The sequence below is a fragment of the Mastigoproctus giganteus genome, chromosome 10 (genome assembly GCF_048544385.1).
Source record: "Mastigoproctus giganteus isolate SK-2022 chromosome 10, ASM4854438v1, whole genome shotgun sequence".
Lineage (NCBI taxonomy): Eukaryota > Metazoa > Arthropoda > Arachnida > Uropygi > Thelyphonidae > Mastigoproctus > Mastigoproctus giganteus.
Window position 1 is genome coordinate 41,996,905 of NC_143584.1, and position 16,475 is coordinate 42,013,379.

General features: G+C 37.2%; 1 protein-coding gene across 1 annotated transcript in view; it reads left to right on the plus strand.

Moving 5' to 3' along the window:
* The window catches only part of Zir (dedicator of cytokinesis), an 869,757-nt gene that overhangs the window by 11,081 nt on the left and 842,201 nt on the right, over positions 1-16,475 (plus strand). The window contains 1 exon segment of the mRNA XM_090382918.1: positions 953-1,037. Within this exon segment, the coding sequence (XP_090239044.1) occupies positions 953-1,037 (85 nt within the window).

Below are 16,475 nucleotides of genomic sequence, written 5' to 3' on the forward strand. Positions count from 1 at the left end.
AGTGGCATATGTCAGGTAGGGTCTTCAACACAGTGCTGGTTCTTGTGATTGAATTCTGACTTTTTCCAGAAGTGTAATCACTCTTGATGGGACAAATGCCTTAATAAGCAAGGTGACTATGTAAAAATAGTACATATATGAATCTTGATTGTCATATAATTTCATAACAGTGTACTCAAAAGTCTTCTCACAAATATCTATGTTATTTTACTTTATTTTCAGACCACCTTTTATTTTGTGACAGTGCCATATTGTTGGTTCACTCTCTACATAACCTACCAACATTCAGAAGTGTATCATTATACCATTTCGGGATTTGTAAGGTATTGCACACTTTATACAGAAATACTGAGATTATTCATATTTTTTTACTATAGTAATCTCTGTATTTCTGTATTCAGTAAATAGCTATATTTTGATATAGCATAAGAGTGCCTTCCTTCCTTCTCTTTCAAATTTTTAACTACTAAGTAATCCTTTCATTTAATCATTTGGTAACTGTTAAATATCTAGATTTCAGAATTTTTTCTTACCTAAAAATATAAATGCAGAACATAACATGAACATAATATCATGATTTCATTCTTGAAATCAAGATGTTTTCATTTCAGTGTTCTCCCCAGAAAATTTTTCCACCCAGGTGGCACTATGAAGTAGTCTGGTGGGGAAGTGTAATACTTTGCATTGTATGTTTGAATTAATATTGATCATGATCAGTGAGCAGTACCATACGGTACCGCTAGAATCGCTTAAATTTTAGCCGGGCATTCAGTTAAATTCACTGGGCGGTGCACCTATTCAGTAGGTCCTGGGGAGAACACTGCATTTGCCAGATCTTACCCTCATATATGTTAAAATAATAATTCAAATTCTAGTCCCAGTAGTTAATTATAAACTTTTATATAAATTTATTAATACAGATTAATATATATCAGGCATTCAAATGTTTCAGGCATTCAAATGCAGATGTCAGGAGGCAAATTGCAGCTTGTTCAAGTGGAAGGGATGCAACAAGAGTTAATATTTTGCCTAATAATGTATGTTTTTTCTCTCAGTTTTTCTACTTTTTTTTTTTTATAAGAGTGCTTTTTTTCTTTCTATGCTGATATAACCCAAACAAAGGCAACTTTGGCTTTTGGTTTGGGTTCTACCTACGAGAGTTCTTTTGGTGATATATATAAAAAATAAGAAATAATGGGAGAGCTATATAGAGATTTTGAGAATTGCTCTGTTTAGGAAGTATAAATATATAGATCTAGGCAAGTTAGTGATCATGTGTCTGTATCAGCCTAGTAACCAGTATTAAGTGCTGGTTTAATTCATGTTTGTTGTGTCACTGCATATAAGTGTTCAGTGGTAATCAAGGGCCGTTCTGCATATGAGCTTTATGTCACAGCACCCAATGTGCTGTAATGCATATAGGCAGTCATTTGCAAATATTCTTAAGCATACGGGTATAAAAGTAAAGGCATATGAAATAGACTTCTGGATTCTCTTGCCATAATTTCCCTAACTTAACTTGCCTTGATGAAAGTAGTTAAAAGAAAATATTTGCTTGCTATTGATGGAGCTGCCAAGCAGTTTCCATCCACTGTATCTTAATACAGTCCTCAAAGAACCTCTCTGTATTTTTTTTAATTTCAGTAAGGAAGATTGTAATTAAAATGTTTTAAATGAAGAATTTTAACAAATTATATTTATTAATACAATATTGTAGGGCAGTGTTTCTCAAAGGGTGTGCCGCGTCACATTAGTGTGCCGCAAAATTTTCCAAGTGTGCCGCGAAATTTAGAAATTTTTTCTTCTATGACTACGTAGGTGTGCCGAGAAATTTTTCTTCTTTGGAAAATGTGCCACGAGAGTAAAAAGATTGAGAAACACTGCTGTAGGGTGCTGATCAGAATCTGGTGAGGAAAATTCTGGCTCAGAATCTTTCCTTACGGAACTAGGCCATCTTGTGGACTCTGAAATGTCTGTTTCATTCATTTATGCTTTCAATTATGGTCTATCTTATGGGCATAACTGTGATTCTGTATGCACAAAAAATTGTCACCATGCTACCAGTTCTCCTCCCCCCCTTTTTTTTTTTCATTGAACATATCGCTTCATTTTCCCAGATGAAATGGTCAATTTTTAATGATCCAACCTTTGTCATGTGCTAGTCTTCATCTTACATGTATATAAATTTCAGTTTATTGCTAAGTTCAGTATGGAAACTTGGCATGCCTCTGAAATTATGTATGGTTACAAAAGCAAAGTTGAAAATGTAAAAATTCCAGTTTTATACATAGACAGAGTTGGGGGAATCTCTGGAGCCACATTACAATTAACACTATGAACATAAGAAATCAAAAAAAGTTCATTAACCATCTGCTGCTAACATGGCACTTTTTAAATTTTTTCTGTTATTTTTTAAAATTTGGAAATAAAATCAAATCCTGCCATGTACCTTTGCCCAACAATATTCTCCAACTGATTATGCAGTATTTTATGTTTTCATTTCAATACTATGAATCTATCTATATATAAAAGAATATTTTGCTTTTTCACGTTCCCACTTTTTTGCTTTCTGCAAGGCGGGGCAAACTGCTATTGCGTCATACAACAAAGTGATTGACAGGTCTGTCTCAAGGCGGAGCTAATTGCTATTCCATCATACCACAACAAAGTAACTGACAGGTCTGTCTCAAAGACACTTTAACGAACTATTAATTTTTTACAGTCTTTAAATTTTTCTATATATTCATAGTGCTTTTAATTTTTAGAATTCTACATGCTAAAGGCAACGATTCAATTTTTTCAAGTTTCTTCAGCTATTAGAAATGTTGTTAATAATGGTAGTAATAGAAAAGAGAAAGATTGTATCAGAAAGGCTGAGAATAAAAGAAAAGATTTTGAGTATGAAGCAGCACTTAAAAATCCTGATATCAAAGAAAACAAAGCGATTATTGAAAAATATGAAAATAATAAGTTAAAAGCTTAATTAAGAAAGGAAAGATATGAAAGACTGTGTTTAGTGGAAATAAGGAAGAAATGTTTGGTTTGTGAATACATCACAGGTGACAGAGCTGGATCTAAAGCATATATTCCATGGATTCATATGTATTCAAACGAAGGGGAATATAACTTCATTTTTCAACAAAGCTGTAGTATGACAATAAACAAAAGTCAATGTCAGACATTATCTAAGGTTGGTGTTGACTTAACATCACCATGTTTTTTGCATGGACAGTTTTTGCAATTGCATGGATTGAAGGCAGCTAAAAATCTCTTTGTATTAACGGAAAACAAATCAAAAACGTTGAAGAATGGGGTGTGGGGGGTTCCCCCCACTAAAAAAAAAATTAAAATATAAAAATGTATAATTCAGGTTCTTGTGAGTCACACAATGCAAAAGGGAGCAAAGTGACTTCTGACTTGTTATGAGAAATTTATTTATTTTTGTTTGATATTTAACAGATGCCAGATGAGAAAAAAGCATTACCACGTGGTGTCTGTGAGATGCCAGCGAGAGCTGTCTAATCTTGCTGTAGAGGTATAGTTTTGCCAGCTAAATTCAAATTGTTGACAAAAACACAGCCATTCACGTTACTTCAACCAGATGCCACATAAGCTTCTGAGTTTCAGGTTGAAAGGATGTGTGAAAATTTTAAAAAATATGGTAGAAATATTTATTATTGGTTTCTCTTGATTATTTTTGTTCAATATTTTTTAATTGTGTTTAGCAAATCATAATTAATAGAACACCATTTTTAGAAATCAATTTTTAAAAGTTTATAAGAACATCGTTTTTAAAAGTCAATATAGTTTATAATTAAAACAAAGTATGACATCTCACAGACACTAAGCAAGTGACTGTTCCATTTAGGGGCATGAGTAACAAGATTAAATAAATTATTAAACCATCAATTGCTGGCTTAATAAACAAATTATTAGAATTTTTTTGTCTCTTGAGAGTCCTCCTGGAATGATCTTTCGAGGAGGAAGTTGCCACACTTTGTTTTAATTATAAACTATATTGACTTTTGAAAATGGTAGTTTGGACCACAAACAGAGCCTACCTCCTTCTCTATTTTGATTAATATGAAACACCAGTGCCATACATCATAAAAATATTGTTTATGATGTACATTTTAAATAATGTTCAACAAATCTGAATTATAAAAGATTGATACATCAAAATAAACAGTTTAATAGTCTATAACTTACAATTAGGTTGATTTGTAAATTTCGTTCTTAAAAACTCATTTTCCATTTCTTTATGGTTTGCAAATCTGTCACTTGCATCCTCAGTTTAACAGAGATACTTGTTAGTCTGTGAGACACCCATTTAAAAATATCAAACAAATATAAATGAGAGAAAACTAGAATAATAATAAAGTTTTTATAAGATTTTTTAGAATTTTCAAGGTCACCAATTCCCAGATTGAAATCCATATGCTTACTTGGCATCTGGTAAATGCCAAGTAAGCAGTCAATGTGAATGACTATACTTTTGTCAGCTGTTTGTATTTAGCTGGGAAAACAAAAGCTCCATTGCAAGATTAGATCTCTGTCACTGATGTCTCACTGATGCCATGTGGGAATGGAAAACCATAAGAAAGCCACTTTTGCTTGCCTGGTGTCTGTTAAATGCCACACAAAATATTATTGTTTCATAATTCGTATTATCAAAACAAAGGCAGAAGATACTGTATAACCTTAGAAAATACTGATGGGTAATTTGAGTAGCCTAGTTGTATTTTCGCAAGAGGATTTGATTTCATTTACAAATTTAAAAAAAAATAAAATTTTTTAAAAAAGTGGCATCTGTAAAATGTTGTGTGACCAACGGGACAGTTCAGCAAGATCATTTAATCTGGTTTACCTTTTAGAATTTCTTTTGTAGACGTTTATTTTTTTAATTTACTAAATGACCTCTTAGCTCTAGCCACCATTACCAGAAACGCAAGAAATAATGTATGGTGGCCCTTTCTACTATAATAATAATATTGCTAGGGGGCTTTGCCCTCTGCTTGCCAACCCTTGTGGATGTATGACGTTGTAAGTCAAATCTTTTCTACATAAAAGACACACCTGTCGAAATGCACTGATCGATATCTAATCGGCAAATGACCTATGTAATTATTTACCTGTGCATTTGTAATGATGCAGTTGTCCCTCCCACTTGTATCACATTACACTCATCCCTCTTCTCCCATTGGCTATCCCACCTCGCGGCATTCTCAAGGTGTAATAAACATCACTATGTAATTATTTACCAGTGTTTACATAGGTCACTTAGGAAAAAGGCCTTTTACTTCGGGTTCCATGATTATTATGAGCCATATGGTGCAAGGAAGCGCGAGGCTTATTCTCCACCAGCCAAAAAAATTCTGAGTCACCCTGTGAGAGAGAGAGAGAGAGAGAGAGAGAGTATAGAAAGGAATCACCTAGAAAGAGAAGAATGATGATATCCAGCTCAGGACCCTAGGTGTGCCAAGTCCATACTCACCAGATGTGACTCCTGGGGTTAACATGTGCATGAGGAATATTGTTGCATCAAAAGAGCAGGACTAAAATATTTACAACCTATACAAATATTTAAAATATTTACAACCTATGTAAATATTTAAAATATTTACAAAATACTAAACTATTTACAACTATGCAAACTATATTGGGTCCCTTCATCGGCTAATATTACAATAGAACATCAAATGATGCCATAACAGTCGACAGGGCTAGCCGGGTGGGCAAAGTGCCTACCTAGCAACCCAAAGGTCGCGGGTTCGAATCCTGCCTCGGGCTTGGATCAAAGTACTGCAAAAACCTTGGGAGGTGCATTATGGCCACAGAAGCCGATGCACCAATAACTACCAAAAAAAAAAAAAAAAAAAAAGATGCCATAACATTCACCAACCTCGTGCACGAAGTTGGTGAACGTTATGGAGGCAGTTGTCTTTCAGTGCATTGAATGTTGGCATGCATCCCACGTATATGTTCTACATTGTCAACAGCAAGTGTCTGATTCTGCCTAGTAACTATATTTGTGTTTCTTCCATGTAATGTTCACCAAAGTAGAGGTCGGATTATAAATAGTTTAATATTTTGTAAATATTTTAGTTTTTTTGTAAATATTTGTATAGTTTTGTATTGTATAATAACATTATATAATAATAATTAACATTATAGTATAATAATAACATTATACTAATGTTATAATGCACTGATCGAAATCTAATTAGGAAATGACCTATGTAATTTGTCATGTTTATACTCCGGCATGACCACCAGGTCGGTGGAGTTTACAATATATCGTCAATACGAATATTAATCGCATTTAGCAGTCATGAGCTTGAACCCTGGTCCACTCAAACAGTGCGTGCTACTGCACTTTCACTTCTTACCACTCGGTTACATCAGGCCTAGTTTTTATCTTTGTAATATTTATAATTTTTTAAAATTTCAAATATTTATATATATATTTATATAATGTAAGCATTGGTTAATATGATCACTTGTTATTAGCATATACACCAATCCTAGGAGTATAGTAAATAAATTTGATGCATTTGAAGTGCTGGTCAAGACATCAAAGACAGATATTGTTGGGATATCAGAGACGTGGTGTCACACAGAGATAAGCAGTGCAGAATTGGAATTTGGGGAGTACAATGTGTACAGGCAGGATAGGAAGGGAGGAGGGGTTATCTGTTAGTTAAGAAACACATAACATCTAAGGCGGTGCATCCATTTGACATTGGTGGACAGTTCAATGTTGAGTCAGTTTAATGTGAAATAAGCACTGGGAATGCAAAATTGAGGATAGGAGAGAGTGTTATTGGACTAATGACTCTGATGAGTACAACTATACAGAGAAATAGAATGGGCCTATAAATTAGAACGTCTTATAATGGGGGATTTTAACTTCCCAGATTAGCATAATCTTTTTCTACAGCAGCACGAGAGGCAACCAGTAGAAGTAATACTCTTGATCTGATTATCAGCAGTGATTATTCATGCATTACAAATTTGCAGATAAAGAAACCACTAGGTGGCAGTGATCACACTGTACTGATGTGGAATTCACTTAAAGATGTAACTACCATTGGTGGTAAAGGGAAGGGGTTTTGCTTTTGTAACTACATTGATCTCAGATATTTTTTAAATTCTATACAGTGAGACCAACTATTTGAGCTTCCAAGATAAATTCCTTGAATACTTCAAATTTAGAATTTGCTGTTACCAACAGCAAATTCTAAATTTGAAGTATTCAAGGAATTAATCTTGGAAGATACTACTGTTTTTATGCCAACTAATACATACTGTTTAATGTTTAGGCCCAAATGGCTGTCAGATGAACTAATGAGACTCGTGGGAGAAAATAAAAATGCATGGGTTGCATATAAATTATGAAGTGACACAGAAGCCTATAGTAGATATAAGCTAGTTTGTAATCATATTGCAAAGTAGCTTAGGCAAGTGAAAGCAGATAACAAGACATCTTTGGCAAAGGATGCAAAGAAAAACAGCAAAGACTTCTTTACTCATGTAGACTCTGTAAGGAAAGGGATGAATCAGATTGGTCAACTTGATATTGGTGGTTTGACTGTTGATGATCCTGCTCAAATAGTTGACAAAATGGATGAGTATTTTGCATCTACAATTCACACATGAGGAATTCTGCAGGGAAGTGGAGGACAGAATCTAGTTAAACTCTAACAGGGAGCTAAAGGATTTTGTAATAAGTGAGAACAAAGTGGAGGAGAAATTTTTGAAGTTAAACATAATAAAGGTACTTGGGGTGGATGATATCTATCCAGTTATATTAAAGGAGGCAGCAAAGGAAGTACGCAAAACCTTAGCCATAATTATGAGAGCATCCTTGGACTCAGGGGAGGTCCCCACTACTGGAGATGTGCAAATGTATCTCCAATTCATAATGGGGGATCAAAGTTATTGTTATTTGTTATTTTTGTTTTTTTTTAGGAGCATTAGCATCTATTGCTCGGGGATATGCGGTGGTCATTCCCTGACCTTTCCGCATCCTCTGTACTTGGTGGTCATGGGATCGAACCCGGGTCTAATCAAGAAGCGTGTGCTACGCACTGTTGCTCCTGCACACCTGGCTACGGAGGTGCTGGGGGATCAAAGGGTGAAATGAGTAATTACAGACCTGTTGTTAGTTTAACTTCGTTCTGGGGAATATATTGGAGTCACTAGTTAAAGAAGCATTGCAGGATTATCTAGACAGGACTGCAGTAATAATTCAGACAGCATGGGTTTGTTAAGGGGAAGTCTTGTCTGACTAATTTTATTGAATACTATGATGTGGTCACAAAGGAACAGGAAAAATAATTTTGATATCATATAACTTGGATTTCAGGAAAGCTTTTGATACTGTTGCACATGGAAGACTACTGTTCAAATTGGAGCAGTATGGCATTAAGGGTAACTTGATACAATGGAAAAAAGGATGGTTGAGTAGGAGAAAACAGAGTGGTAATCAGTGGACACTCTTTTTGTGGATTCCCCATGTGTGTATATTTATCAGTATATTTATCAGTGATGTTGATGAAGGTATATGAGGCTTAATGTTGAAGTTTGCTGATGATACCAAGGTTGACAAGGTTGTGAATGACATTAATGACAGTATGCTACTGCAACAGGATCTAGAAAGTTTGGGCAGATGGGCTGAGAAGTGAAAACTGAAGTTTAACTTTGATAAATGCAAAGTACTAGATATGAGTAGCAGTAACCTCAGAGTAACGTACCAATTGTGCGGTTCTGCACTCAGGGTAGTGGAGAATGTAGTAGTAGTAGTGGCATGTGATGCAAGAAAGCAAGTGTATGAGCTTATGCAGCATCAGCCAAAAAAAAAAAAAAAAATCACACCATTCCCTCCAAATGCCTGTCCAGTTCCTCCTTCAATTTATTCAACCTATCAACTTCCACAACGACAGATGGAAGTTTGTTCCAGCAATTAACCACCCGCTGGCTAAAGGCAAATTTCTGCACATCTATTCTACACCTGTCCTTTTTTAATTTGAATTTATGCCCCCTTTTTTAATTTGAATTTATTGCTGCAGTTTTGTCTAGATGATCCTGCAATGCATCTTTAAACAGTGACTCCATTATTTTCTCTTGAACGGAAGGTTTGTAAACTGAACAAGTGGAAGGATTCCATCAGAATTCAGCATGGTCAACCCATTCAAGGCCTTATAAACCTCAATCAGATCACCCCACAGGTGCCTAGTCTCCAGCCACTGCAATTTCCAGAATTTAAGCCTCTCTTGGTAAGAGGAACCCTTCATTCCCCTCACCAATCTTGTTGCCCTGCTCTATACACGCTCAAACAAATCTAGATCCTTCCTAAAATGAGGCCTCCAGACCTGTATTCAGTACTCAAGGCGTGGCCTGGCCATTGCCTTATACAGAGGGACAATCACCTCCTTTTCCCTTCTAGCAAAATTCGTATATATCATTGACAAAACCCCATGACCTTCCCTGACAGCCTGTCTGCATTGCTCAGAAAACTTCATATCTGACTGCACAATTACTCCCAGGTCTTTTTCATTTTCTACCGCCTTAAGTGTAGTACCACACAGTTGGTACGTTTCTCTGGGGTTACTTCTACCCATATGCAGTACTTTGCATTTGCCAAGGTTAAACTTCAGTTGCCACTTCTTAGCCCATCTGCCCAAATTATCTAGATCCTGTTGCAGTAGCACACTGCCATTACTGTAATTAACAACCCTGGCAACTTTGTATCATCTGCAAACTTCGACACTAAGGCTGATATACCTTCATCAATATCATTGATAAATATACGAAACAACAGTGGACCCAACTCTGAACCCTGTGGGACTCCACTAATAACATTAGTCCATGAAGAGCAGTGCCCATTAATTACCACCCTCTGTCTTCTCCCGCTCAACCATCCTTTTATCCATTGTAGCAACTTACCTTTAATACCATTCTGCTCCAATTTGTACAGTAGTCTTCCATGCCCAACAGTGTCAAAAGCTTTCCTGAAATCCAAGTATTTAGCATTAGCATTAGTAGAGGCATTTGATGCAAGAAAGCAAGCTTATGCAGCATCAGCCAAAAAAAAAAAAAAACCCACTTCCACTTCACCCCTCTGTTCGTTCAAAATACCTGTCCAGCTGAGCCTTAAACTTATTTAGGCTATCAACCTCCACCACAAGGGATGGCAGTCTGTTCCACCAACCAACCACCCGCTGGCTAAAGGCAAATTTCCGCACGTCTATCCTACATCTGTCTTTCCTCAATTTGAATTTATGCCCTCTCAGGTGATTTTTCTGAGCTAGAGGAAGAATCCCATCAGCATTGAGCATGCTTAAACCATTCAAGGCTTTATACACCTCTATCAGATCACCTCGCTGGTGCCTAGTCTCCAAACACTGTAATTTGCAAAACTTAAGCCTTTCTTCGTAAGAGCACCCCTTTGTTCCATTCACTAATCTTGTTGCCCTTCTCTGTACTCGTTCCAGCAGCTCTACATCCTTCTTGAAATGAGGCCTCCGGACCTGTATACAGTACTCTAGGTGTGGCCTGACCATTGCCTTATACAATGGAATAATCACCTCCTTATCCCTGCTGGAAAAATTCCTGTATATCATTGACAATACTCCATGAGCTACTCTTGCACCCGTCTGCACTGCTCAGAGAACTTCATATCTGCCTCCACAATCACCCCCAAGTCCCTTTCATTCTCTACCACTGTCAGTGTAGTACCACAGAGTTGATACGTTGCTCTGGGGTTGCTGTTTCCCATGTGTAGTACTTTACATTTGTCAATGTTAAACTTCATTTGCCACCTCTCAGCCCATCTGCTCAACCTTTCCAGATCTTGTTGCAGCAGCATAGTGTCAGTAGTGTCCTTGACAACCCTGCCAACCTTTGTATCATCTGCAAACTTGGACATTAAGCTTGATATACCATCATCAATATCATTTATAAATACAGAAAACAATAATGGACCCAACACTGAGCCCTGAGGGACTCCACTAATAACATTAGTCCACGATGAGCAGTGTCCATTGATTACCACTCTCTGTCTTCTCCCCCTCAACCACCCCTTTATCCATAGCAGCAATTTGCCTCCAATGTCACACTGCTCCAATTTGTGTAGCAGTCTTCCATGTGCAACAGTATCAAAAGCCTTTCTAAGATCCAAGTATATAATATCAAAGTTATTCCCTGCATCCAGTTCTTTTGTGACTGCATCATAGTATCCAATCAAGTTGGTCAGGCAAGACTTCCCCTTAACAAAACCATGCTGTGTCTGAGCTATAACTGAAGTCTTGTCTAAATGATCCTGCAGTGCTTCTTTAACCAGTGCCTCCATTAATTTTCCTGGAACAGAAGTTAAGCTCACAGGTCTATAATTACTTGTGTCAGCCTTTGATCCTCCTTTGTGAATTGGGGTCACATTTGCACATTTCCAGTCTATGGGTACCTCCCCTGAGTCCAAGGAAGCTCTCATAATTATGGCTAAGGGTTTGCTTACTTCCTTTGCTGCCTCCTTTAATATAACTGGATAGATCCCATCCACCCCGGGTGCCTTTCTTGTGTTTATCTTCAACAGTTTCTCCTCCACTTTACTCCCAGTTATTTCAAGATTCTGTAGCTTACTGCTAGAGTTGAATACACCTCTGGCATTCCCCTTGCTGAATAACTCCTCATGAGTGAATGTCGATGCAAAATATTTATTTAGTTTGTTAGCTACCTGAGCAGGATCATCAACAGTTGACCCATCAATATCAAGTGGACCAATCTGATTCATCCCCTTCCTTCTAGAGTTTACATAAGTAAAGAACTCTTTGCTGTTTTTCTTTGCATCCCTTGCCAAGGATTTCTCGTAATCTGCCTTTGCCTGCCTAACCTCCTTTGTAACTTGGTTGCATATCAACTTGTATCTATCATAGGCTTCTGTGTCATGTGTTAATTTGTAAGTATCCCATGCATTTTTCTTCTCTGCCATATGCCTCATTAGTTCATCTGACATCCATTTTGGCCTAAACCTTGAACAATATTTCTTAGTTGGTATGTAAAGCCTAGTAACTTCCAAGATAAGTTCTTTGAATGCTTCCCATTTTGAATTTGCTGTTGGTAACATCATCAGTTGGTCCCACTGTATAGAATTTAAATACTGTCTCAGTCCATCGTAGTCGCCTTTACGGAAGCAATAACCCTTCCCTTTACCCCTAATGGTAGTTACCTCTTTCAGTAAATCCCACTTCAGCACACTGTGATCACTGCCACCTAGTGGTTCATTTATCTGCAGATTCTTAATGCATGAAGAATCACTGCTGATAATCAAATCAAGAGTATTACTCCCTCTAGTTGCCTCCCGAACATGCTGATGTAGAAAACAATCATCCAATAAATCCACAAAAGACCTGCTAGTGTGTGAGTAACCAGCCCCCAAATTCCAGTCAATATCTGGGAAATTAAAATCTCCCATTATAAGACTCTCTGATTTACTGGCCCACTCTATTTCCCTGTACAGTTCCTTATTATACTCATCAGAGTCATTAGGCCTATAGCACACTCCTACTCTCAATTTTGATCTCCCAATGCTTATGTCACACCAAACTGACTCAACACTGCACTGTCCAGCGATGTCGACTGGCTTCACTTCCTTGGTTTTTATGTGTTCCTTAACTAATAGCATAACCCCTTCCCCCTTCCTATCCTGTCTATCCTTTCTGTAGACGTTGTACTCCCCAAATTGCATTTCTGCATCCCTTATATCTGTGTGACACCACGTCTCTGATATCCCAACAATATCTGCCTTTGATGTTTTGAGCAATACCTCAAATTCATCAAATTTATTTACTAAACTCCTAGCATTGGTGTACACGCAAGTATACCTGCACCTGTTTCTATTCTTAGCTACCCTAACACAACCCATGTGTTTACTTGTACCGCAATGGCTCCCAGCAGTCTCTGAAATACCATGCATCTTGTTTTTCAGGCTTCTGCTCATTCTAATAGAAGCAGTGCAAGAATCTCTTTCACCTCTGCCAGTGGCTACTGTCAATCTATTGGTCTTTGTCTCCCCCCAAGCTAGCAGTTTTCCGACCCACCTAACACTGCCTCGATAGCATCAGCTATCGAGGCAGTGTTAGTATATGATATCAAAATTATTTGATATCATATGATATATGATAAGTATATGATATCAAAATTATTTTTTGCATCCAGTTCCTTTGTAACAACATCATTATATCCAATCAAATTTGCCAGACAAGACTTTCCCTTAACAAACCCATGCTGTGTCTGAATTATTGCTGCAGTTTTGTCTAGATGATCCTGCAATGCATCTTTAAACAGTGACTCCATTATTTTCTCTGGAACGGAAGTTAATCTAACTGGTCTATAATTACTCCTGTCACCCTTCGATCCCTCTTTGTGAATTGGGGATACATTTGCACAACTCCAGTCCTGGGGACCTCCCCTGAGTCTAAGGATGCTCTCATAATTATGGCTAAGGGTTTGCTTACTTCCTTTGCTGCCCCCTTTAATATAACTTGATAGATCCCATCCGCCCCATGTGCCTTTCTTATGTTTAATTTCAAGAATTTCTCCTCCACTCAGTTATTACAGAATCATTATGCACCCTGCTACAATATGATAACCTTCTGCCATTTTCAATCCTTATTAACTCCTCAATTCATATATTTAAATAACCATAAAGCAATAAAACAGTTTTCTTTTTCAGGTTTCTTTTTAACTGGAAACTTCAAATTTTTTTAGTACGGTCTGTTATAAATGGGTAGTAAACTCGGATCTTATTGCATTTGTGATAGTACCAATGCCTGAAATTCTCTGGGTTTTTACTTTATTATGGTGAAAGTGCTTTTCCTTCCATGACATCTGTAATTATTTCAACTGAAAAGAAATTTTCGGAATATTCTCTTCATTCTTATATCTATAGTTAGCATTAGCATCAGTAGAGGCAATTGATGCAAGAAAGCAAGCTTATGCAGCATCAGCCAAAAAAAAAAAATAAAATAAAAAAAGAATAAATTAAAAAAAAAAAAAAATAACCACTTCCACTTCACCCCTCTGTTCATTCGAAATACCTGTCCAGCTGAGCCTTAAACTTATTTAGGCTATCAACTTCCACGACAAGGGATGGAAGTCTGTTCCACCAACCAACCACCCGCTGGCTGAAGACAAATTTCCGCACATCTATCCTACATCTGTCTTTCCTCAATTTGAATTTATGCCCTCTCAGGTGATTATTCTGAGCAAGAGGAAGAATCCTATCAGCATTGAGCATGCTCAAACCATTCAAGGCTTTATACACCTCTCTCAGATCACCTCGCTGGTGCCCAGTCTCCAGACACTGTAATTTGCAAAACTTAAGCCTTTCTTCGTAAGAGCACCCCTTTGTTCCATTCACCAATCTTGTTGCCCTTCTCTGTACTTGTTCCAGCATCTCTACATCCTTCTTGAAATGAGGCCTCCGGACCTCTATACAGTACTCTAGGTGTGGCCTGACCATTGCCTTATACAAGGGAATAATCACCTCCTTATCCCTGCTAGAAAAATTCCTATATATCATTGACAATACACCATGAGCTACTCTTGCAGCCCGTCTGCACTGCTCAGAAAACTTCATATCTGCCTGCACAACCACCCCCAGGTCCCTTTCATTCTCTACCACTGTCAGTGTAGTACCACAGAGTTGATACGTTGCTCTGGGGTTGTTGTTTCCCATACGTAGTACTTTACATTTGTCAATGTTAAACTTCAATAAACTTGTTCATAAACTTTTTTCGTAAACTTAGTTCATAAACTTTTTTCTATTCAGTATCTCACTTGCGCGTGTTGTATTAGTTGCAATTTGTGCATGCCATGTTCTTTGTTATTGATTGAAACTTTTCTTTTTTTTACTGTTTTAATGATTTATTACCCAAAAAAATATCAGTTAACAGAAAGAGAGTGGATTGAATTTAAAATATATAGAAAGGTATCGAAATATAGATGTGGTCTTCATATATGAACACGGTACAGCAGACCCTCGTTATAACGTGGTTCGCTTTACGCTGATTCGCTGTAACGCTGTTCTTATATTATAACCTGTATCTGACTATAACGCTGTCACAAATCACTATAACGCTCTCATACAAATTGCATTTTTGGCATATTTAATGAAATCGTTTCATTTAATGGAGTTGATAGCTTGAAAATGAATAGCAAAACAGCATTAAAACGTTTTCCACGACTTGAGAAATTTTCCCACACTCAGTGAAATTTTCTCGCTTGCTAATTTAATTGCAGTACAGTGACTTGTTACATAGTTCCGAGATCAACATTTAAAAAAATTATTAAGTATATTGCTTGTAATATTTGCATTATATGCATTCATCCGAAGTCTAGTCATCACTCAGTACACTATTAAACATCGTGCGTAACAGACAGTTTACTCAAACGTTGTATCATAATTAAATGCAACCAACGCAGTTATATTTCTGAATAGTTAAGAATGAAAAAGCAACAACGTCTGGATGCAGTACGAAGACTACAAATGTAAGAAAAAGACTGAATTTGAAAATTAAATTAGATGTTTTGAAGCGAATTGATTCTGGTCAACGACAAGTGGATGTGTGCCATAATTTAGAACTGGCAAGTTTAACTGTAAGAACAATTATAAAAAATAGAGAATTAATTTTAGCAGTGGGAAAGACAGCTGATCCACTACAAGCAACTAGGGCTAGGCCGGCTATTAGGATTGAAATGTGCAATTAGGATTGAAACTTTAACTAATGCAGGGATGGGATACACTTAACTTCTACAGCGATGGGATACACTTAGATAGAAAGGGTGCAAGAATAATTGCTGATGCTATTAGGCAGTGTTAGTGGGTCGGAAACCTGCTAGCTTGGGGGGATACAAGGACTAATAGATTAAAAGTAGCCACTGGCAGAGGTGAAAGTGATTCTTGCACTGCTTCTATTGGAATGAGCAGAAGCCTGGAAAACAAGATGCAGGATATTTCAGAGACTGCTGGGAGTCGTTGCGGTACAAGTAAACACATGGGTTGTGTTTAGTTATTCAGCAAGGGGAATGCCAGAGGTGTATTCAACTCTAGCAGTAAGCTACAGAATCTTGAAATAACTGGGAGTAAAGTGGAGGAGAAACTGTTGAAGATAAACACAAGAAAGGCACCCGGGGTGGATGGGATCTATCCAGTTATATTAAAGGAGGCAGCAAAGGAAGTAACCAAACCCTTAGCCATAATTATGAGAGCTTCCTTGGACTCAGGGGAGGTACCCATAGACTGGAAATGTGCAAATGTGACCCCAATTCACAAAGGAGGATCAAAGGCTGACACAAGTAATTATAGACCTGTGAGCTTAACTTCTGTTCCAGGAAAATTAATGGAGGCACTGGTGAAAGAAGCACTGCAGGATCATTTAGACAAGACTTCAGTTATAGCTCAGACACAGCATGGT